The sequence below is a fragment of the Lontra canadensis genome, unplaced genomic scaffold (genome assembly GCF_010015895.1).
Source record: "Lontra canadensis isolate GAN:19392208 unplaced genomic scaffold, GSC_riverotter_1.0 scaffold81, whole genome shotgun sequence".
NCBI classification, from domain to species: domain Eukaryota; kingdom Metazoa; phylum Chordata; class Mammalia; order Carnivora; family Mustelidae; genus Lontra; species Lontra canadensis.
The window spans coordinates 878,677-904,002 of NW_022631075.1; the positions used below are offsets into that span (position 1 = coordinate 878,677).

The window sequence follows — 25,326 nt, forward strand, 5'->3', positions numbered from 1 at the left end:
TTTTATACCCAGTAGCTCCACTGATCACTCTGATGTAAGGTAATGGTCTCCCAACTACCAAATCTAATGGCATTAACCAGTTTTTATACTCTTTGATCTCTGCAACATTTAAACATCCGACTTTTGAAACATTCACCTCCAATGGCTTTTGTGCCTCCAAACCATACTGGTTTCTTTATCTCACTATTGCTTCTTCATTGGTTTCCTTCAAAGGTTCCTCTTCCTACCATATGCAAAATGTGAACCTTTTCCAAAGTTCTGTCTCAGCCCTTTTCTTCCTATTTCTACATTCTTCCTCTTAATGAGGGAGATCTCTACCCCCCTGGCTTCCACAATCATCTCCATGAAAGAGTCTCAATACCTATCTCTAGCCTTAACCCCCTTTCTAAGCTTCAGTCCCGAGTTTAAGACAGTTCCCTAAAAGGACGGATTTACCCACTCACTCAGCAATCCAACCCCCAGGTGACAAATGAGCAAAATTTCTGAGAGCTAGGCAGAATGATGGTTACAACCTGGGAAACTAAAAGAAGAGTCAGAGAAACTGGCCCTGAACCCAGAAACTTAACATCATTAACTATGCTCTAATGATATAAGTATGAGAGTCATATGAAAAGAAAAGCAAAATATTAAAACAGTTGGCATTTGGTACTGGTGTGCTTACTGACACAGACTTTTAGAAAGTATTTATTTTTCAAAGACAAGCAAAACAGAAGCTTTATGTATTTCTATGCTTATAACTCAAGTCCTGAACAGCAACTCTTACCTCTGGTGGTAAATGGACTTCCATAGGCACATATGTTGGCCAATAACCCATTGTCAGGATATTCACAGTTAATTCAATATTCCCAGGTACATTCTGGTTCTGCATATACTACAATAAGATCAACACATACATTGAGATCTTAAAAATAAAAGTGCGTACATTTCATGTCATATTAATGACCCATTCAAGAAGTTCCCCATTACAAAATTACATCCAAGCACTGAGCAGCTTTAAAATAAAATGCAACTGGGGCGCCTGGGTGGCTCAATGGGTTAAGCCTCTGCCTTCGGCTCAAGTCGTGATCTCAGGGTCCTGGGATCGAGCCCAGCATTGGGCTCTCTGCTCAGCAGGGAGCCTGCTTCCCCCTCTCTTTGCCTGCCTCTCTGCCTACTTGTGATCTCGGTCTGTCAAATAAATAAATAAAATCTTAAAAAAATAAATAAAAGGCAACTGTCATAAAAGAACTATAAATGAAACCTTTATCAAATATACTAGCTAATATTTTATTACAATGGCACACAAGGATCACATGACCTTGTTAGAGGCATTATTGACTTAATTTCTCACTTTATGGCTGGGCCGTTATAGGTAGAATCTCATTCTCCTTTTTTTTTTAAGATTTTATTTATTTGAGAGAAAAGTGGGAGAGAGAGAGCAGAAGAGAGAGGAGGGTCAGAGGGAGAAGGAGGCTCCCCGCTAAGCAGGGAGCCTAAAGCGGGACTCAATCCTGGAATTCTGGTACCATGACCTGAGCCCAAGGCAGTTGCTTAACCAACCGAGCCACCCAGGCACCCCTCATTCTCCATTCTTTTCCCCCCACCACCTGTAGTCCCCACCTTTGGAGACCCCTATGTGACTTGGAACACCTTGTAGCAAACCCCCATTCCTCACCCCACCAGCCAACCTAAGTCTCCGGTTTTTCACTTGCTCCACTGCTTGTTTGCAGGGGGTGACCTGAAGTGGGGAAGGAAGAAGAAGGGGAAAGGGCAAAGCAGATAAACCCTACTCTATGACTACTATAGGACCATGATCTTGCTCTTGTGTGGTCCACTCTCAGCTCCCACCACAGCAATATGGTGGTAAAGAAGTCATTACTAAAACCCTGAGAGGAAAATCTAATTTGCGATCACTATTACCTATGCTCTTAAGTATTTCAAAACCACCTTCTACCAACATCCGCAATACTACAGATCTAGCTTTTCATTCTCAATGTCCCCAAAGGCCTTATACAACCATTCTATCACCTCTCCTCCTTCCCTACTGACAGCTTTAAACATATCAATCACAAAAAGTGACTAGATGCTAGCAAAAGCCCTGTTCTCATGATCTAGCTATAGTTTTTCTTGTCCTGACTTCAGTCAACACATTTTATTTGTTTTTTGTTACTCTGGGTAGACATACTGGGAATAAGTTCTGAAGTAGGTCAAATCATTTTGTTGGTGATTTTTTTCGCTGTAATGTGAGTATCATCTAAGCTGCTATAACGTATTTACAAATACAGGTTTCTATTTATCCTCTTTAGTGCAAATCACAAGAAGATAACTAAATATAGTTAAGTTTGAGAAATTAAGAGTTTAACTCACTTTTACCTGTTTGAACTGAATCATGATGTCTTTAGAAAGTTCCATGTCTTTAAACATTCCTTCAAGTTTGCTGGTGAAAGCAGCTCCACATTCTATTAAAAATATTTATACATTTATAATATTTTAAAGTGGTGAAAACAGAATTGAATATTGAAAATGAGAAATATAAAACTTACTTCAGCATGAAATTTTATCACAAAAATGAAAAAATCCTTACCCTAACATGTATGCCCCACTAATTCAAACTCTTTAATCCTGCAGTAACCTTCTCTACTATTTAGGCTTAAGATAAATGGAAAAACAAGAACAATGCTTTATTTTTTAAAAAAAACTGCAACAGCTCTGGATATATACAATAGGTTGGAAACCTCATGAGCTTTTACTCAATTTACATTTTCATCATATGAACAATGATTAATCAAAGAGGCAATTAAAGAGCAAAAATTAAGCCAACATTTTCCCTCAGAAATCAAAGAAGAAAAGGAACAGAAAGAATGACAATCATACCATGTTTAAGTTTGGACAGCATCGATTTTTCAGCATCTACAGATGCACTCTTCCCAACTAGCAGGCGCTTGGCTAAATCTTTCTTATAGAAGGCCTCGAAAACATCCTTACCTATGTTAAATAATAAAATACAACTCATAAGAGTCCAATAAAAAGTTCTGACAAAAATTGCTCCACAGTGCTTAATAAATCACACCATTACTCCAAGTTATTTAAAATTTATACATTTGGCCCAAGTTCATTATGCAACAAACATTAGAGGTAGATACTATACTGGTTATTTCAAAAGTTCTTTGCTGTAAAGAATTAAGACTGCATTAACTTTTCTTAAAAAAAAAAACTTTAGTCAGATGGTGGCTTTAGCATCAATAGAAATTAAAACAAGTAGCAAAAATCAACGCTCTTAATAAATGGAATAAGTCAAAGCACAAGGCAATTAAGTAATATTCCTCAAGTACCCTAATGAATTAAATGCAACAAAAATAATGCAATTTTCAATATCTAACTCCCAAATAAATCGTCCCTCCTGATTGACTATACTTGATAGTTTCTCTGCTGACTGTTCTGTTTCAAAAGAAAAATTTTAAAAAACACTTACCATAGATAAATCTAAATATGATCATAATTTTATCCAACATTTTTTCAAGTTCTTCATCTGTAGCTTCTTTGTTGCCTGCACGAAGCTTTGAATCTACATACTTAGCTAAAATGGGGGGAAAGTTCATTGTTTAGTGATCATATTTAGGGATCATGAGTATCCATAAGGTACCAGACACTATATATACCTGAATAGGAGTGTGATACACTGAGTTTTCAATGTTCCAGAGGTATACATGCATTTTTTAAAGTCTCTAAAGTCAAGGATAGCAAGTGACTTATTCACTGCCACAGAGCTAAGAAATAACAGAGCCTGAACTCAAACCCAAGTCTCCTGGCTCCCATAATGTACTTTCCACTTCCACTATCCTGATGCATATTAAAATGGGGTAGCGGTATCTTGGGAGGGGGGATGGTGTATACAGAACCATGCTGGAGTCATCAAAGCCACTTAAGATGGTCAGGAGGTCCAAGATGGCAGCACAGGAAGAGCCTGAACTCACCTCCTGCCATGAACACACTCCCAGCTACAGCTACATGGAACATTTCCTTTTGAGAAAAACATCTGAAAACTAGATGAACTGTTCTCCACAACAAAGGATAAGAAGATCACGTCAAGACAGACAGGAGAGGCAGAGACCACACAGGTACAGCAACACACAGCAGGGAAAGATTTCACCAGACAGGTGCTTCTCTTGGAGGATAAGGGGTTGGTGCCTTACTTCAGGCACCCTGGCCCCAGTGATCTGCACCACAGAGAGGAGCCCCTGAAACATCTGACTTAAAAAACCAACAGAACTGATTTCCGGGGATCCCAAAGTGCTAAAGGAAATGGAGAGTCCACTCTTAGGGGACCCCCTTATTGCCTGGCTCACCCCAAGACCCAGTGAAAAATCAGCAGTTTGAAAAGGACCTACACTATGTGTGAAAGATACATTTGCTGACCTGAGGGCGTATCAGCTGGAGGGGCAGGATACAGCTAATATGCTCCCTAGAGATCAAGGTGCTGGCAGACACCACCACTGCACTTTCCACATAGCCTGCTAGCTGAATTCAACAATACACTGAAAGGATCATACACCATGATCAAGTGGGATTTATTTAGAGGATGAAAGGATGGTTCAATATCCACAGATCAGTCAACATGATACACCACATTAACCAAATTAAAGATAAAGATCATATGATCATCAACAGATACAGAAAAAGCATTTGATAAAATTCAACATTCATTTAGGATAAAAAATCTCAACAAAGTGGGTATAGTACAAACATACTTCAACAAAATAAAGGCCATATATGACATACCCACAGCTAATATCATACTCAACAGAAAAGCTGAAAGCTTTTCCTCTAAGATCAGGAACGAGACAAGGATACCCACTATCTCCACTCTTATTCAACATCGTATTGAAGTCTCATCACAGCAATTAGGAAAGGAAAAGAAATAAAAAGGCATACAAAGTGGAAAGGAAGAAGTAAAACTGTCACTATTTGCACATGACATGACACTAGAAGAAAACCCTAAAGACCGAGGAGCTATTAGAATAAATGAATTCAGTAAAGTTGCAGAAAAAAAAATACACAAAAGTCTGTTGTGTTTCTATACACTAATAAGGAACTATCAGAAAGAGAACTCAAGAAAACAATCCCATTCACAACTGCATCAAAAAGAATAAAATACCAGAGCAGTGGATTAAGCATCTGACTCTTAGTTTCAGCTTAGCTCGGGATCTCAGGATCGGAAAAAGGAATCCCATGTCAGGCTCTATGCTCGGCGTGGAGTCTGCATTAAGACTCTCTCTCCCTCTCACTCTGCCCCTTTCCACTGCTCTCTCTCTCAAATAAATAAATCTTAAAAAAATAAATAATAAAATACCTAAAAGTAAATTTTTTTCAAAAGATTTCATCTGTTTATTTGAGAGACAGAGCACAAGCTGGGGAGGGGTAGAGGGAGAGAGAGAGAAGCAGACTCCTTGCTGAGCAGGGAGCCTAACACAGGGCTTGATCCTAGGACCCATGAGATCGTGACCTGAGCCAAAGGCAGCCACTTAACTGACTGAGCCACCCAGGTGCCCACCCTAAAAATAAATTTAACCAAGGAGGTGAAAGACCTGTACATGGAAAACTACAAGATACTGATGAAAGATACTGAAGATAGAAAAAGAAATGGAAAAATATATCATTCTCATGGATCAGAGGACTTACTATTGTTAGTATGTCCATACCACCTGAAGTAATCTACAGATTCAATGCAATCCCTATTAAAATTCCAATGGTATTTTCCACAAAACTATAACAAGTAATTTAAAAGTTGGTATGGAACCACAAAAGATCCCAAATAACTAATCTCGAGAAAGAATAAAGCCAGAGGTATCATGCTCCGATTTCAAACTATACTACAAATCTATAGTAATCAGTGCTCATTTTGGCAGCATATATAACAAAAACTGGAAGGATACAGAGATTAGAGTGGCCCCTTGCAATGATGACATGCAAATTCATGAAGCGCTTCATAGTTATTTTTTAAATTTTTTATTTTTAAAAAGAGTTTATTTATTTATTTGACAGAGAGAGACACAGCGAGATAGGGAACACAAGCAGAGAGAGTGGAAGAGGGAGAAGCAGGCTTCCCGCCGAGCAGGGAACCCGATGTCAGGCTCAATCCCAGGGCTCTGGAATCATGACCTGAGCCAAAGACAGATGCTTAACGACTGAGCCACCCAGGTGCCCCACGTTCCGTATTTTAAAAAAACAAACAAATTTTTAAAAACCCTATAGTACTAATCAAAACAGTATGGTATTAACACATAAAGAGACATACATATCAATGAATAGAGAACACAGATATAGACCCATGCTTATATGGTCAATTAATTTATACCAAAGGAGGCAAGAATATACGATGGGAAAAAAGTCAAGTCTCTTCAATAAATGGTATTGGGAAACCTGGACAGCCACACACAAAAGAATTAAACTGGATCATGATCTTACACCATACAAAAAAAAAAATTAACTCAAAATGGATTAGAGACTTGAATGTCTTTTTAATGGATGGATGAAGACCTGAAATCATAAAACTCCTAGAAGAGAAAACAGGCTGTAGACTCCTGGATATAGGTCTAAGCGGTGTTTTTTTTTTTTTTCTGAATCGGACTCCAAATGCAAAAATAAACAACAGAGGACTTCAAACTAAAAAGCTTCTGCACAGAGAAGGAAACCATCAACAAAATGAAAAGGAAACCTTTTTGGGAAAAGATGGAATGAAGGTATCTGCAAATCATATATCCAATAGGGTATAAAGAACCCAAAATAAAGAACCCATACAACTCACTTAACCAAAAAATCCATTAAAAAATTGGCAGAGGATCTGAATGTCTTTTTCCAAAGACATACGGATGGCCAACAAGCACATGAAAAGATGCTCAATATCACTAATCAACAAGGAAATGCAAATCAAAATCACACTGGGATATCAACTCACATCTGTCAGAATAGCTGGTATTGAAAAGACAAAAAATGGTGCTGGTGAAGATGTGGAGAAAAGGGAATCCTCGTGCACTGTTGGTGGGAATGCAAACTGGTGCAGCCACCGTGGAAAACATTATGCAGGTTCCTCAGAAAATTAATAGAGCCACCATATGACCGAGCAATTCCACTACAAAGATAATGCGAACACTAATTCAAAAACATGCACACCTCTATGTTCACTACAGCATTACCTACAATATCCAAGGTAGGGAAACAATCTAAGTGTGCGTCAGTGGATGAATGGATAAAGAAGGGTGTGTGTGGGTGTGTGTGGAACAGAATACTACTAGGCCATAAAAAGAATGAAATCTTGCCTTCTGCCGTAACATGGATCTTAAGGGTTTTATGCTAAGTGAAATGAAGAAAGAGAAATAAGACAAATACCACGTGATTTCACTTACATGTGGAATCTAAAAAACAGAACAAAAACAAAATTCAGACCCAAATACAGACAACAGATTAGGGGTTGCCAGAGCGAAGGGGGGTTGGGGTGCCAAAATGGATGAAGGTGATAAAGTACAAATTCAGCTATAAAATAAGTCAGTCATGGGGATGTAATATACAGCATAGGGAATACAGCCCACAAACATTGTATTAACTCTGTAAGGGGACAGATGGGAACTAAGCTTATTGCAGTGACCATTTCACAATGCACTCAAACACTGAATCACTATGCTGTACATCTAGAAACTCACATAATATTGTATGTCAATTACATCTCAAAAAAAAAAAAGCCACTGAAAGACCTCGCCCATCCTCTGGGGTGTCCATTTCACACTAATGTTAAGCAACCTTAAACACTACTTATTAAAACAAACCAGATGCATCACAGAGTAAAAGGCAAAATTTGCTAAAAAATTAAAGGGTAAGTAGTAAACCAATGAAATTTCATCCTTCTGGCAGAAGACACTAGACCTTCATCACAGGGTACCTCTCTTTCTGAAATTAAAGAGTAGTTTGGTAGGGAAATCTGAGAAACTGCTGTATACCATAGCCTTATACTACATGGGCCCAGATTATTAAGCTTATTTTTTGTCCCGGACGTTCGTCCTTGCAGGCTAGCAACTGTAATTTCTTGCTACCCTCTCTTGTAGCACGAAGTGTGGGGTTCTAGAAGTAGCACCCTGCCCCACCTCTAAAATGCTACAGGCTTAGAAAACAAGTATCCAGCTTAGTATAAATAAGAGCAAATAGGGTTCAATGTATTATCTTATAAAGAACACTATGTTTGGCACGTGAACTTGAGATGTTCTTTACGTTGAAGGACTTATTTCTTATATCTAGGTTCTTAGAAACTAACTAGCTCTTAAGCAACCCCAAATAAATGTGTTAATAAACTACACACCCTTGTCAAAATTTCAAACTGACTGAAATTTTATGAGTAAAAGAACGTTAAATAGCTGGGAAAAAAAGACTGGAAAAGTACCTATAAGTTCAGCAGGCTTGTTTGGTCTTTTGTTAATGAATGTCTCAAATGCTTCCTTCATGGCATTGATAAATTTTTCATTTTTCAGAAAGCAAATATCAATTATATGGTCAACCTTATCTTTAAAATCCAGCAATTCTTGAACCATGGTTTTATCTTTTTCAGGATTAATTACAATAGTGCTGCCAAATGCCTAAAAAACAAAAATGACCACTTTTTAAAATTGGGATTATCTCTGACGAAAACAATTCCCAAATCATATTTTAAGTAGGTATACATATTTTTAAAATTCAAAATGTTAGAATAAAACTGTTCTGGAAGTCTGGAAAAGAAAAATAAAGTCATTAAACATCCAGACTGATAACCATTTGTCTATAATCACAAAGGAAGGAATGACCCCTACTGGGTGTACAGCATCACAATGCAGCATTATTATGAGCCTCCAGGCTTTTGTCCCTACTTTTAAAGAAGTCAGGTTTTAATTTTTTTTAAAATGGCAATCTGGCTTCAGTGTAAGACTGTAGAAGGGAAAGAAATTTTTGACCCAAAAAAAGTTCTCTTTTGTCCCCCCCTCCACATTCACTGTTCTAAATATTAGAGCTAGAAATCCCATCAGACATCAATAAGATAACTTTTCTTGCGGATCTGTTACATAGCTATCGTTCTCACGCTGTCCTCAAAACTCCCATTACTTAAAAAAAAAAAACAACTGGGTCTAACAAGTAAGAAATGTTTGCTGATATGTACTAAGTGTATAGATTATAAGACATAAGAGAAAAAAAACGACAGGTTGTTATTACCTTAATGTATTCAATCCACTGCTGCAGGAGAACCTGAACCCCACCTCGAACTCTACTGAAGAGTTGATACAGAAGAGATAAATCTTGAATTCGGTTTTCATCAAGGAGGTTATTTAAACCTGAATTTTCAAACAATTTGCCATTAAAAATAGTGAACAAAAACGCCAGGCATTTTAATGAAAATTAAGTTAAATTATTATTGTGATACTGGTCTAAACTATTACTAGTCTATGTATGAATTTTAATATAAAGATTTGTTCTCTATTAAATCCAAGCAGATAAATCACCTTTCCAAATGAAAACTAAATATAGGGAGCCTTAGTTTATATAAATACAAAAACAATTCTATAATTATTTGTGCCACTGAGCATGGTAGCTCAGATGTATAAACCAATTTGTAAAAACTGATTTACTCAAATACACATTATAAATAACTCACTCGTATGTGCAGTGGCCATACTACATCTGGCACTGATTAGTATATACATCACTGTATTTCAGAGTACTGGATATGGTCTGTAGTATTTCAAAAACCATGCATTAATAAGCCAAGTTTGAACAAGATTCAATGTATCTGATTTTCAGAATGAACTAGCAGTATTCTGCATTAAGGTTCTAAAATATACCATTTTATATAAAAGAAAAGATGGCTGGACAGAAAGTAAGGCTTCTGCCTATCTCTGGCATTGTCAAAGTAAAATGCAGGGTTTACCCTTATGATCACTTGGAATTAGAAGTGCTTGGTTTTGTAGGGAGAGGGTGGTTGGGTTATGGACATTGGGGAGGGTATGTGCTATGGTGAGTGCTGTGAAGTGTTTAAACCTGGCGATTCACAGACCTGTACCCCTGGGGCTAATAATATATGTTAATAAAAAATAAAAAATTAAAAAAATATAGCAAAGAAAAAAAAAAGAAGTCCTTGGTTTTATACGAGTACACTTTAGTGTAATAAGAAATTCTTTTCTCTACCATGGTCTTACGAATTAAGTCAAGAATTCTCACATTCCCACTTTTGGGTTTTTTTATTGGTGTTAGTGGACCCCTCTCATTTTCAGTTCCTGTATCTTTAAGTTAAGCCAAGAACCATCTCCTCAAAGTTTACCATTGATACATGGGGAGAAAGGGTTATGTCCATTCTCAGAAAAGCAGCCACAAGTATCAAACTTCTTAAAAGGGTAATCCTTAAGAATTTTTTTTTTTTTTACTTATTTGCTGCTACCATTTTAAAAGTGATCTCTTAACCAATTGGTCAGTTACCTTTCTGAAGAATTGCGGTTAAGTGTTCACCTAGAAGCTGTTTTTCTACAGTAGCAATTAATGACTTCCTACAAGGAAAAAAAGTTTAGAATTACTGACATTTGACTTTGCTGAAAACTTAAAGTCTTTCCGGGGGTGGGGGGGGAACAAACAGCTTGCTGCTGCTGCACCTTTTTTTTAAGGAGAGCGCACAATGGGATGCCTGGCTGGCTCAGACAGTTAGGTGCCTGACTCTCGATTTGGGATCAGGTCATTTATCTCGGGCTTGTGGACTTGAGCTCCCACATGGCGCTCCACACTCAGAGGGGAGTATGCTTGGGATTTGCTCTCTCCCTCTCCCCCAGTTCTCTCTCTAAAATGGATAAGTAAATCCTTAAAAAAAATAAAATAGAGAGATGAGGGGAGGAGAGGGAAACAAAGAATCCCAAGCAGGCTCCACGCTCAGCGCCTGAGCCTGACTCAGGGTTCCATCTCATAACTCTGACATCATGCATGACCTGAGCCAAAAGCAAGAGCTGGAATGCTTAACCAACTGAGGCACCCAAGCACCCCTCAAATAGCTTGTGTTATGTCAATTTCAATATCCCTATCCTATGTTTAAATGTATTGGTGCTCAGTTACTTTACTTATACCATAAGAAGGGGGGGCAGCTGGGTGGCTCAGTGGGTTAAGCCTCTGCCTTCGGCTCAGGTCATGGTCTCTCAGGGTCCTGGGATTGAGCCCTGCATTGGGATCTCTGCTCAGCAGAGAGCTGCTTCCCCCTCTTTCTGCCTGCCTCTCTGCCTACTTGTGATCTCTTTCTCTCTCTCTGTCAAATAAATAAATAAAATCTTTTAAAAAAGTAAGTATTTCCACGGTCTTGCTGTGGCTGGCTTTTTCCAAGTTTCTCTGCTTTTATTAGGAAAGTAGTTATCTATGCTGCTTACTCCTTGGTAATATTTAGGAAAGCAGAGAAACAGTTTCTCCTCCAAACATCTACTGAATTTTAAACAGCCTTAAGATTTCAAAGATCACATCAGGTTCTAATACAATTTTTTTTTTCATTTTTTATAGACGTAAGCTCTACCCCCAGCATGGGGCTTGAACTCATGACTCTGAGATCAACAGTCATATGCTCTACCAACTGAACCAGCCAGGCGCTCCTCTAATAATACTATTTTTAAATTTAAATATTTTATATTTAAATTTTCAAACATATACACATACACACATTAGATTTACTTGATTAAATCTAATTAACTGGGGCAAATAAAATTTGCATAGAGAAAATAATTGTTAAAAATTGAAGTACCTTAAGTGATTCAACGACACTGGTTAAAGTCTATTAGGTTAAGCATATAATACTTACTGGGTGGTCTGATCTAAGTAAGTAATAAGTCTGTCTGCTTCTTCTTCTAGACGTTTGTTAACATGATGAAGATATTCAGGAACCTACAAAGACAGTTTTTTTATATTATTGTTTTCCTCCCCATATATCATTCAGAAAATGTCAAGTCCAAAAGAACCCGGGAGTAGCCCTGTCCAATGTGACAGGGTTGAATCATATATAAAATTATATATAGTTTATGATCCAGAATTATAACCTTTAAGAAGAGAGAAAAGAAAGGAGCACCTAAGTGAGAAAAAAGCATCACAATGTTGTGAAGATAAATGCCAAGGGCAGCTTATGTTCTAGAATGTAAGGTCTATCGTGAGACACAGTGGATTTATTAATCATGATTTTTAAATACCTCTCTTTCCTGCATTAATTTTTGGCCTTCAGCTGCATAGAGCCGGTTAGTTTCTTCCAAAAATCGTTGTTCAAAAGAATCCTGATAAATCTGGGAGGAGGGATCAAAATAAAGGAGTTCATTTATTCAATAAATATTTATTAAATTGCCTTTATATGAACAGCACTATGAATCTGTTTTTTAAACACCAAACTAGGAATAGCAATCAGCTCTGTAATTAAAGTTAACTTACTTGCAAATCAGAGAGCATGCTTAAAAGGCTTCGGAGTAAACTTCTATCAATTGCTTCACCATTCCTTTCCCTCTCAATCAAGAGAAGAATGCCATCAATTGTCTTATTCTGGACTTTCTGATCACTTATAATATGAGCCCTAAATAACTCCAGTCCCATGTCCCTAAAATAAAAAATATCTAGGATCAAAATTAATTGACAACAATACCACTTCTAGAGAGGTCTGCTTAACTTCTCACTGCATGTTAATTAGGGCTCGAGATCTGAAGCAGCAATTGTAAAAAGATAAAATCCACACATTAAATTTTACACATTATTAGAGTTAAAGCATACAGGAAACTCATTTAGTCTTTAATGAGAACTGAAGCTAAATTCCTATCTTTCTCCATAACTAAGTTTTGTATTACTTCCTTTGGTGGATTTCTTCCTTGGTCAAATCATGAGACAAAATTAGTTCAAAGACAAAATGGCTTTCACTGTACTGGTAATGAAGGCTTAATTGGTCATTTGTGATCTGGCTTTAGTACTCAAAAATCAGTAAACTCTCCGATAATTGCTGTAGGTAGATGCTAGGCACAAGGTGGGGGAAAGAGCTCATTATACTATTCTATTTTTGTGTTTACATGGAATTTTCCATGGTAATGTTAACAGATAATGAGCAAATTCCTGGTAAGCAACAAAATCCATAGCAATCTTAACAGATAATGGGCAAACTCTTGATAAGCAACAAAATAATGCACACTCCTAGACAGTCCAGAGCAAACTTTAATCTCCTTACCTAACAAAAGAACTTTTTCATTAAGTTGTTATATGCTCAGGGAATGTTAGCTATCACCAGTATTGGACTAGGCAAACATAACTGAGAAGGTAAAAGTGCTATAAATACAAGTGTAGAAGCTAAATTTGAGTTTTTGGGAGAATATTCATAGTACCACTTACTCTCTTTCCATTAGTGTAATTAAGATTTGACTATGATTTGTAACAAATTTTTTTGCATTTTTTTCTGGCATCCTTACCAAATGGAGGGTAGCATTGAATTCTGCAGAACATAAGTTCTATCCAGAAACAGAAAAATGCTCCTGATCATGATCTGCCAACAAAAAAGAAATCGATTTTTATATTTTGTTAAGCTGAAACATTTGCTCTTGATTAAATAATAAAATTGCAGGGTTTACTTTTACATATACTAGACTACTACATACAGATAAAGAAATCTACCTGAGAATATGCCCAAATCATTTTTATTAAACTATTCTATTGTCTTAATCCTTGCTGTAGTTTCTAGAAGAGGGACACTTAAAATGGTCCTAAGACTTCTCTGCAACTTGAGATGTAACTGAAAATAAAAACAGGGAATTAAGGGGACACACATATAATTCTTCCTCAGTAACAGAGCTCATTCAGGGTGAAGCTGCCCTAAATTGTACATGTGTGGTTTTGGGTAGGGGGATTTTAAGATTCTTTTTTTAGTTTGCAGAATATAAGGTATAAAATAAATACCAGATTAGGGAGAAAGGAAAAGGTGGTGATGTGAAGGAACTAGGCAGGACCCACCAGGTACCTTCACAGGCAATGGAGTAGGTGGGTGGGACATCCATCACGACTAACAGACAAATATGTAACTTTTTAAAAATTGAGATACTTTTTGGTTAAGTGTGACAAAAATGATCCTAAGGTGCAAGTCATTTTAAAATGGTGGTTTCCCTATAACCTACAGTTTTAAACTAGAAAACTTAAACCAAATTAGTGTTCAATTCAGAAAAAGAGTGGATATTGAGGCACTCCCCCCCACCACACTGCAAAGCTTTTAAAACTAACATCCACGTATTTGAAAAAATTTATTTAACTACAATATTTAGCTGAAACATAATACTTTTTCCAGCTTACCATTTGTCTGCAATGATTTTGCCAGCATCTATCTATTTTCTTTAGAAAAAGAACACTATCCAATGAATCCATGAGACACGTCAAGGATATTTTTAAGTGCTTAGTACAAATAATATAAGAAATGTAAGAGCAGGGGCGCCTGGGTGGCTTAGTGGGTTAAAGCCTCTGCTTTCGGCTCAGGTCATGATCCCAGCGTCCTGGGATGGAGCCCCACACAGGGCTCTCTGCTCAGCAGGGCGCCTGCTCCGCCCCCCCTGCCTGCCTCTCTGTCTACTTGTGATCTCTCTCTGTCAAATAAATAAATAAAATCTTTTAAAAAAAAAGAAAAAGAAATTTAAGAGTGTATTTGTCTTAAATAGGGAGCATCACACACTAAATAAAAACAGGCACGCCTGGGTGGCTCAGTCAGTTAGGTGCCTGCCTTCAGCCCAGATCATGATCCCAGGGTTCTAGGATCAAGTCACTTATGGGGCTCTTTGCTCAGCGGGGAGCCTGCTTCTCCCTCCGCCTGCTGCTCCCCCTGCTTGTGCTCACTCTCTCCCTCTTGCAAACAGATAAAATCTTAAAAAAAAAAAATCTACATAGCACTTATAGAACAAAATACTATTCCTTAAACTGTAAAAAAGTTTCAGGTTCCACTAAATACCTTTTAGGGTAAGTCTTACACAAAAGAGAGCATTATATTCGTTAGGATTTCCCTTAGAAGATTATTTTTCCTTAAATGGAAATTTGTCAGGACAAAAAGGGTAAAGACATAAGGACACCTTGTTCGCACTAACATCACAATGCAGACTTGGAACTTAAAGTTGAAAAGTCAACAACTCTTATCTTATTTCTCCAGAACTGTAAGGAAGAGTAACAAATCTACAAAACACAGGCAATTGCATTTCAAGTTGGGTTAAATAGTGAGGGATAAGGAAGGAGGAAACAGATAAAAATATAGTATTTTTGGTTTTTAAAAGGATATTCTCTGAACTGATGAATTTGTGCTTTGATGTGATCTTCACAAATCTGTCTCAGCTGTTTGTACAAGTTTGCAGAAATCTTGTAGGAACAGAGATTTTCTACAGCCTGCAAGATTAAACACATATATGTTTAAGGAGAAAATGGGGTTACTGATAATTTACATCAAATTCTTATTATTTTAATATTTTACATTGTTTTATTAAAAAGGGTATTTAACCATTTAAAACACAGTAAAGTAACAAAATATGAATGTGAGTGAACTTTTTCATAACCGAGGTACCAAAAAAACCAACTAATACATTTATTATGGCTGTTCAGGTTAAGGATGGACAGAATCAAGCCAAGTCCTACCCTGTGGAGACATCCAATTTATAACATGACTACACATCAATGCTGTCTTGTTCTTAAAAATGTTAATTGCTTTCATAAGCAGAATTCCATTCTGAGTTTAAAAAACAGTTTCACCAATGTTTATCAGATGGATTGGGCGGTCTGACTGCCACTGAGTTAAAACTTACACTTTCTTTGGTTTTCTTGGAACAATGGATTCTTGCTAGCAGTATTAGGAGTATGATGTAAACACCAAGTATTTTTCTCTAATATTTCAGGTTATGAACGTTTAAATATAAAGGTTTGAGAATTTGTACAATTAAGTAAACATTAATTATACCAGAAATGACTATTTTTACTTCATTCTAATAGTTTAACTTGTCTTCCTTTATACCCAGATCCCAAAAGGGCAAACTTCAGATTTCTTTTAGTTTCTTGTTATGTGTATCAAAGACTTTCAATTTTAAGACAACACGCATGGTAAAACTCTTTGGATGAACTCTGATACAATCTATAATTCCAACTAGTAATGACTTAAGTTTAACACCAGGATTCCTTCCTCACTGCAACAAAAGGCAGAAAATTGATTAAAATTGACTCTAAGGGAGGATCCAAGTTCCGTAGGTTAGTGGGAATTTTATAAATACTTACCTATGTGGAAGTCACATTCCCAGCATGCAGGGCCAGTAAACAAATTAGCAAATGAAAAGAAAGCTTAAAGAAAACTACTTATATCATTGCAGGAAAGTCACTGCACCTCACCAGGAACAGCAGGCCAATTAGATCCAGTAGCGAAGGAGGAATAAGACCACTGATTCTCTCTGGCCACTTTCCAAGGGGTTAGGTTAGGCCACAAATACCTAAAGGGTGTATTTATGCTTATTTCTGAGCCTTTCTGTTCACACTGGTTCTCTATGGACTCTTCCCCCGCCTTCTTTAGTATTCTTCTCATTGTATCCAATGTTCCTTTTGAAGGACTCATTTTCTCAGCATTTCTCATTTCCCTGCTTAGATTCTGTCTTTGTATTTATCTCATCCACATTTCCCACTTCAGTACTTCTCCAACTCCCTCTTCTCCCATTTCCTTCTGCTGTGTTTCTCTCTATCTTCTTACACAAGATACCATATTCCTTTACTACTCAGCTAGGTTCCACCTCTTCTAATAAGCTGTTTAACTGCCTCACCTGGCACTATCACCAATCATAACACATTGACTTGTCACCGAGTCAATACTGTATCTTTTTTTAAAAGATTTTATTTATTTATTTGCCAGAGAGAGAGAGAAAGAGGGAGTGCACAAACAGGCAGAATCGCAGGCAGAGGCGAGAAGCAGGCTCCCTGCGGAGCAAGGAGCCCGATGTAGGACTCCCAGGACCCTGGGATCATGACCTGAGCTGAAGGCAGTGGCTTAACCAACTGAGCCACCCAGGCGTTCCAATACTGTATCTTATTTTAAATACTATATCTATCTGTGTATATCTCATCCCCCAATTCCCCTTAATGAGAAAAAGACCCTATGTGCTCGTTCATGTACCCACATATTCTTTTAATGCTTTTGGAGGCTTAAACCAGGCAATAGGGTTAAATATCCGAAAAACTAATGTACTTACAACCAGCAATGTGTCCTACACATAGAAGAGGCTTACAGTGTAAGGAGAAAACTGATCAGAAAACACAGAATTACAAAACATTGTGTTAGGTGCTATGATGAGGGTAAGCATCGAGGCAAAGTCTCTTTAGGACTGGAGCAAGTCAGGAAATGTTTCCTGAGCAGAGGTAAAAAGGTGGAATCCCAAAGACCAGAGGAAAATGAAGAGCTAGTGGGAATAATGACAGAGAATTAAGCTGGGTTTTATATGCATATAATTTCCTCCATGTTTAGTTAAGAGAGTTACTTAAGATGTTAGAGGCAAGAAAAGCAGGAATGGGAGCATCTAAGGTGAGTCTTGAAGGTCAAATTGGAACTGAACATTCTGCTTCTCTAGTTAGCATTGACTGCTTCTTAACATATATAGACCAGATCTAGTAATTTCCCTTCCTTAACAACCCTTCATTAAGCTCCTCAAGTACTATTATGGAGAAATTCTGTAATAGGTATTAAAAAATACAAAGGACTGGGGCACCTGACTGACTCAGTCAGTGGAGCATGCGATCTTGATCCTGGGGTTGTGGTTCAAGCCATGTGCTGGGTATTGCGGTTACTCAAATGAATTCTTAAAAAAAAATCTTTTAAAAAGTATAAAGGACTGAACCATGTGCTGCATGGTCTAATATCATTTATGTAAAAAAGACAAAATAATAAAAACACATAGTTATTTACACCACTGAAAAAGATACTCCCCAAACTAGTGTTTGTGGATAGAGGAACTAGCTGGGGGGAGGTGGGTAGAAAACAGGGTGGAAGTGAAACTTTTCACTACATGCTCTGTAATACTTTTTGGGTTTTGAACCAGATGAATACATTAAATACTCAAAAAACTTAAATATTCACCTCACCCAATAAACCTTTTCTATCTTCCCCACCACCACAGTTTTCAGCATGGCATTCAAGGCTCAATCTTACCATTTTAGTAGTCTCATGTCTGTTTATAATCTTCCATACACACCATGATCTAAACACTCTGCTTTCCTTACTTTTTAAAGCAAGATTTGTTTGAAGCAGTCATGTGTGCCTAAAATAGGGGCTTCCAAAAATTTTTGACAAGCCACAGCAAGAAGTACATTTTATGTCACAATCTATTGTATGTAAAAAAAAATTTATGTAACTGAAACAAAGTCTTCATGAGACTACACTTATCATTACTATGTGCGAAGTTCTCCGATTATTTTCTATTTTGCCTTTTTAAAAAATGTTAGTAATTAGGGTGCCTGATGGCTCAGTTGGTTTAGCGTTTGCCTTTGGCTTGGGCATGATTCCAGGGTCCTGAGATAGAGCCCCACATCCTGCTCTCTGCTCAGTGGGGAGCCTAATTCTCCCTCCCTCTCTGTAGCTCCCCCTGCTTGTGTGCTCTGTCAAATAAATAAAGTCTCTTTAAAAATAACAAAAAAATGCTGGTCAAAAACTACTAATTGCATGAACCTACTAGAATATAGTAAGAACCTCAGGGTCAGGCCTAAGTGATCTCTATATTCCCATGGCATCTACCCAGCTTTGCACACAGGAAGCAGTAACTGACTCAACAAGGACTGTTTACTAAGTAAGTACTCTGTATCCTGTTAGATGCTAGGACAGAAACAAGAATAGGAAGGTGTTAAATCACTACTTAAAGTTTGGGATAAGCTCTATTTTATTCCAGATCTTTAAAATGCACTATTAGTATCAATTATTTTGTATCTCACTTCACATGCAACTATTTGTATCAAACAGACTCTACATAGTTTCATAAGTCTCTTAAATAAAACTTTCTTTTAACTCAAACTTCCAATCATTACTGGTAAAATCCGTTGCCTTGAACCCTTCAGATATACAATAGAAAGGTAATCAGATATACAATAGAAACATTCTAGCAAGTTTCTAACCTTTATTCCTCTAAATCCCAGCCCCTATCCGCCAAAATCCATAAATGTCACATCAAAAAACATGTCTGAAAAAAGAAAAACATGTTTGTCTGATACAAACAAAACCATACACTCCAAAGAAATGTAAACATGTAGCAAATGAAATGTAAAACTATAGTTCCTGAAATTTGATGCTTTGGGGAATACAGGATTTAAGAAACAGCAAAGGCACAAAAGATTGCATCTGAGACAAGGAAACAGAAATGAGGGTGAGCAGTATGGCTAGAATAAAAAATGAAGAGGATTAAAATAAGAATTTAAAAACACAAAGACTATAAACATAATTAAACATGGTAAGGCAGGAAATCTAGAAACTTTTCTGACTTAACAATAATAGACACCCAGAAAGATATTAAATTCTCATCAGGGTCCTGAACTCTGGTCACTGGCCTAATGGGTTGGGTCTTATTTTTCAAACTATGTATTTAAAGAAAGGAAAGCATACCATAAAGTTTCAAGAAATGATACAGCAATAAACTCTAAATTATCTTTTTACATTTAGTAAAAATGGCTGAAATAAGATACTTGAAATATATCAGAAACTAAGAACTTGCAGCAGGGAAACCAGACATGAAATCTAATTTTTTTCTTTTTTTTTTTTTTTTTTGAAGATTTTGTTTATTTGATAGAAGACACAGTGAGAGGGAACACAAGCAGGAAGAGTGGGAGAGGGAGAAGCAGGCCTCCTGCTGAGCAGGGAGGCCGATGCGGGGCTCAATACCAGGACCCTGGGATCATGGACTGGAGCCGAAGTTAGGTGCTTAACGACTGAGCCACCCCAGGCGCCCCTCTAATTTTTCTTTTTACATCTAGTAACAGGGTTTAAGTTAGCTGAAAATTACCAAGGACTAAGAATTTGTAGTTGCACGCTTTAAATTGCAGGAATAATATTAAGTACTAACTCAACAGAGAGAAGCACTACAAAATGGGATAGACTAATCTTAAAAAAACATCAAGATTGACAACAATTAAGCAACCTTACATAGAACACAATTAGCTACTCATCAATACAGAATACAAAAGAGGCGCCTAGGTGGCTCAGTTGGTTGAGCGTCTGCCTTTGGCTCGTCTGCTTTTGGCTCTGGTCGTGGTCCTGGGGTCCTGGGATCCATCCCCACGTGGAGCCCTGTATTGGACTCTCTGCTCAGCGGGGAGTCCACTTCTCCCTCTGCCTCTCCCCACTGGCTTGTGTTACCACTTACTCTTTATCTCAAGTAAACAAAAAACCTTTAAAAAGTATATAGAATACAAAAGCTACTCATCGCTGCTAAGAATCTAACTGGTCTTCTGTAACCTCTGACTGTTTAAACCACCAGATTCAAAAAAAAAAATAAAAAATAAACTACCAGATTTTACAATGGGTAATAACCTACACTGAGATGGACACACTCCTTGCTTCCAGTCTTACGGTCATCTACTTGATAAATGAGGTATTAGTAGAAAAGTTCATTACTTAAGATTTATTTCACAAAAAGCTAACCAAACAAGAGTTCCCATTTATAATAAATAAAATTATTTCCATTAGAATTGAAATATGGACTAGGCTTGCCTTCAAAGAAAACAGCTAGACATTTATACTAAAAATAAATGTTATACTTTCATATATAAACAACCAGCCAGCTCCAAAAAAAGGTAGCCGATTTAAAAACACTACACAGCTACTTATATAAAGGCTGAGAACAAGAGGAAAATAATCCTATAGCCAAAATTCCAACTATTATAAGATACCACATGTAAAAAACAAGACATATTCTTAAGAAGTAAAGGATACTGTTCCTAGAGAGTTCCTCTCTTTTTCTATTATTTTTTTCAATTTGGCTAATGGTGTCTACTGACACATATTTGGAATGTAATCTATTTATCGGCCAGCTGTTCTGGCCCAGTGTGGATTTAGAATTTTAAAACATGTGTGGCTTTAGAGCTGTATAATAAAGTACAATCTTAAAATAAAGGCATCTTTTAAAAAGGCTCACTGATGATGATAATAAGTAGCAGACACTGTAATAAGTAGTTTTTGCAGCATTTTGTTTACAACTCAACAATCCCGCTACATAGGTAATGTTGGTCTTCCCATTTTACAAATGAGGAAAACAAGGCTTAGAGAAGTAACTTGCCCAAAGTTATCGTGAGTGGCAGATCTCTAAACTAAGGCAGGTCAACTCAAAAGTCAGTGCAGTTAACTATACTACCTGTAGTCAATCAAAAACAAGCAAACAAAAAAAAAAATGCCCGCAAATCAAAACATTAATCACTGCCTCATATTTTAGGATTTCAAGGTTGTCTAGGAAAGGTAATTTTTTAAACTCAAGTACAATTCTCATTTAAAATCACTTTTAACGGGGCACCTGGGTGGCTCAATCATTAAGCGTCTGCCATCAGCTCAGGTCCTGATCCCAGGGTCCTGGATGGAACCCTGTGCTGGGCTCCCTGCTCTGCGGGGATTCTGCTTCTCCCTCTCCTAGTCCCCCTGCTTGCGTTCCCTCTCTCGATGTCTCTCTCTGTGTCAAATAAATAAAATCTTCAAAAAAGACCATTTTTGAAAATAAAAATCACTGAAAAAATGTCTTCCACTTTTCTTGCAAATGCACTGAGAACATGTTCTTTTCTATAAATTAAAAACTTAGGGAGGCAGTACAAGCAATCTGCACTAGGGACTTCTATGCTTAGGATTTAAAACATAACGGTTTTGCATGCACAGAAAAAAGTTCTTCATAGACATATGCCAAATAAGCATTTACTTCAGAGACAAGGGAGGATGGGGGAATGAGGGGTTTGGTGAACTTTTCGTTGGTATACTACATACTTCTATAGTTTCAATTTTAGGAGACTTAGGAGAATACTTTTTTTTTTTTTTGGCCATTTCCCTCCCTCACCTACCCCCTCGTTAGAAGAGTACTTTTCATTTACATCTCAACCAGTCAAAATTAAACAAGCACCTGAAACCCAGATGGTATGAAAAAATTTTACTCCCCTATCTTTTTATCCTTTTTTGAACCTGAACTTCCAAACTAAACTTTCTGAGAATAATACAAAGGAGCATTTATAAAGATTAAGGTCAAAAACAACAAAAGAGCTAGAAACAAACGCTTTTGAATTTATTACAGCAGAAACAGTAAAGTACTGTGAAAAGTGCAGAGAGCAGAAAGTTAGAACACTGATTTTAGGCTAAAGAAATGCAACTGAACAATAGCAGGTAATAATTCTGAAGTAGAAGAAAATGAAAAAAAAATGTAAGCTATGAACTCTTGAAACATAAAAGAATTGAAGAGAATCAATTTAGCAGAAAAATATTTTTGAACCCAAAAGCTCTAGGAAAATATTCAAGGTAAAGTAAATAGGGTTAAATAACAATCACAATCAATATGCTATAAACAGGGGGCGCCTGGGTGGCTCAGTGGGTTAAAGCCTCTACCTTCAGCTCAGGTCATGATCCCACGGTGGGATCGAGCCCCGCATTGGGCTCTCTGCTCAGGAGAGAGCTTTCCTAAGCTCTTCCTGCTTCCTAAAGAAGTGATACTTTAAAACAATATGCTATAAACATAAAACATAAAATAACATTATTGAAACTAAAGTTGCTATATACCACCATACCCAAATAAACACCATATATACACACACGTGAAGGAAAAAATTACCTTCTTTGAGGACAGTTTTTTCCCCAAAGTGAAACGGTCTGCTTCTAACACTGCTCTACAGAGGTACTCAAAGTGCTACAGTGTATCACTGAAGCAGCACAGGAGGGGACGTGCACTGGCTTGAAACCTGGGCATCTCAATGGGAGTCTGGGCACATTATTTAACTTCCCTGACACTCAGTTTCCTGATCAATAGAGGAATAATAACTGCTACCGTGTCTAATTCACAAACAGTTCCTATAATGCTTAAAAGATAATAAAAGATAAACCTGATTTGTAGAGGACCACCTGCACTATACGAAGAAACACCACGGGACTACATGATCTCTTAAGGCCTTTCCAACTCTAATTCTGTAATTCGACTTTTATTACTGTACAGCCCAGGAGCCACATATGCAATATACCAACACAGCCAACTAAGGTGGGCTTCTCCTTAATAGCTTAGTACAGCTAATACCTGACACGCTGTGTTACAGCGGTAATATTGTATGACATTATTAACTACGTGCTGGGCATCGTTCTGAGTGTTTTGCATGCACTGACTCGTTCAGTTCTCACAGCAACAGAAACTGGTGATCTTAATTGACTTATTACAAGTGCAAAAGCCACACTGTGACTTATGAAAGAGCTTCACTAGTGATAACATCATCTTATATTTCTATAACATGGTGCCTCAAGGGGTTTCTCACATCTTAATTTGATTCTTAGAAGCAACCCCGTGAGGTAGGTAGGACAAGTACTCTTTTCCCTGTTTTACAGAGGAGGAAAATGAAGCTGAGGGAGGTCTAGTTTCTTGCTCAAGATTGGAAGGGTAATAGCCACCAAAAGAAGATCCCAAATCGGTCTTCAGGTTGGGTTTGCCCATTACCATACCACCTCTGCAACTGAAATGAATAGATAAAAACTACAAATTCTGATCAATCAAACCAACTTAATTTCTTAGAAGGTACTTATCAATAAGAAAAACAAACATAGTGCCTAGGTGGCACAGCCGGTTAAGCTTCTGACTCTTCGTTTTGGCTCAGGGTCATGATCTTGGGGACAACCCCGAGTCCTCACAACCCCACTCAGCACAGAGTCTGCTTGAGATTCATTCTCCCTCTGCCCTCCCCTGGGCTCAATTGCATATACCCTCACTCTCTAAAATAAATCAATCTTTTTTTTTAAAAAAAGCACAAACTATTGGTACTCTGAATTTTTTTATATATATAAACTGCTTGTGCTACAATGGAAAGTAACTTCTTAAAGTGGTTGTGTCAAAAATACAGTAGGACAGGGCCCTCAGTTAAGTGTCTGCCTTTGACTCAGGTGAAGATCTCAGGGTCCTGGGATCAAGCCCTGCACTGGACTCCCTGTTCAGCAGGGAATCTGTTTCTCCCTCTCCCTCTGGTTCTCCCCCCACCCCTGCTTGTTCATGTGCTCTCTAATAAAATCTTTAAAAAAATACAGTAGGCAAAATATCATGGTAGTAAGCAGTCTAAATCAGTAATTGTTCTTAATAGTATATTTAAACTAAACAGTTCAAGTATAGACCCATTTGTTAAGCAAAAAAACAAACCTGAACCTCACTGGATTACAATCTGATGCCAGTTTTTGGCTAAGGACTGTCTTGTAGCCCAGAAAATAAAACAAACATCAAGAGCAAGAAAAAGAAATGGCAAAGGGCTACTAATAAGAAGGAGGGAGGATAAAGTATACAGAGAATATCCGCGTTTCTTGAGGTCTTTCCTAAGTGAGGTCTAACCCCACTTAGCAAGAAGTAACCTAACGGAATGACATGTCACCAGAAATTATCTTTGGGATCCGGGCTGTAGGACTCCATTATAGGTAAAACCTTGATTATACCAAGGTACTCCTCACTGTAAATCTTAATCTCATAAGGGTCTAAGATAAACCCAATATATACCAATATGACTGTACTCACAGTTTGTCAGAATGTCAGTATGTCAGAATATGTAGTCTGATTATAAAAGAGTGTGTAAATTCATCAAGAAATTTTCATTAGAAGAAAACTGTAAGTCTATATAAAGACTCATTTCAAAGTAAAATCCATATACATACCACCTCAATTTACGCTGGCCAAATCCGGTATCCACGTTAATACATACCTGATAGAGTTCTTCTAAATTGTACTTAATTGAAGTACTATTCTGGATAGCTTCCACTGCTTCTTTCAGCTTCTGCCATGTTTCATCCGTGTAGTTCTCTGGTAATTTGGGCTTATCTAGATAATATGTACAAGGTTGATATCAGAATATGTAGCATACAGTAAGGAAAGGATCCATTAAGGTAAAATAATAGTATTACTGCTTTTTAAGGGTAAACTGTGATTTTTATAATTATTACATCTAAATATTAAAGTAGCTACTGTATTTAGGCTTAGCATAAAGAATAAAATTTGAAATGCCACAATACTGTTTATGTCATTTTGACTCACCTATTAGAATGAAAGGCAAGGGGTTTTTTTTGCAACTGACTGTATTGCTTCAAAAAATAAAAATTCAAGAATCGCAGATAAAAAATAA

General features: G+C 37.3%; 1 protein-coding gene and 1 non-coding gene across 6 annotated transcripts in view; one reads left to right on the top strand and one right to left on the bottom strand.

The window, feature by feature from the left end:
* CUL4B (cullin 4B) overlaps window positions 1-25,326 on the bottom strand; it is a 48,231-nt gene that overhangs the window by 7,061 nt on the left and 15,844 nt on the right. For 3 of the 5 annotated variants that reach the window (XM_032882309.1, XM_032882305.1, XM_032882307.1), the window contains exons 3-16: window positions 24,910-25,025; window positions 15,281-15,384; window positions 14,314-14,383; window positions 13,443-13,516; window positions 12,427-12,589; window positions 12,195-12,284; window positions 11,813-11,895; window positions 10,465-10,532; window positions 9,208-9,326; window positions 8,408-8,600; window positions 3,452-3,556; window positions 2,854-2,964; window positions 2,347-2,438; window positions 764-871 (exon numbers count right to left, since the gene is read on the bottom strand). In XM_032882309.1, coding sequence (XP_032738200.1) covers window positions 764-871; window positions 2,347-2,438; window positions 2,854-2,964; window positions 3,452-3,556; window positions 8,408-8,600; window positions 9,208-9,326; window positions 10,465-10,532; window positions 11,813-11,895; window positions 12,195-12,284; window positions 12,427-12,589; window positions 13,443-13,516; window positions 14,314-14,383; window positions 15,281-15,384; window positions 24,910-25,025 — 1,496 coding nt within the window. The remainder of the gene's footprint in view (window positions 1-763; window positions 872-2,346; window positions 2,439-2,853; window positions 2,965-3,451; window positions 3,557-8,407; window positions 8,601-9,207; window positions 9,327-10,464; window positions 10,533-11,812; window positions 11,896-12,194; window positions 12,285-12,426; window positions 12,590-13,442; window positions 13,517-14,313; window positions 14,384-15,280; window positions 15,385-24,909; window positions 25,026-25,326) is intronic. The other 2 variants (XM_032882306.1, XM_032882308.1) reach the window with 1 other exon arrangement.
* LOC116882165 lies at window positions 5,870-5,973 on the top strand. Its single transcript, XR_004385564.1, has one exon. It is a non-coding gene; the product is annotated as a U6 spliceosomal RNA (small nuclear RNA).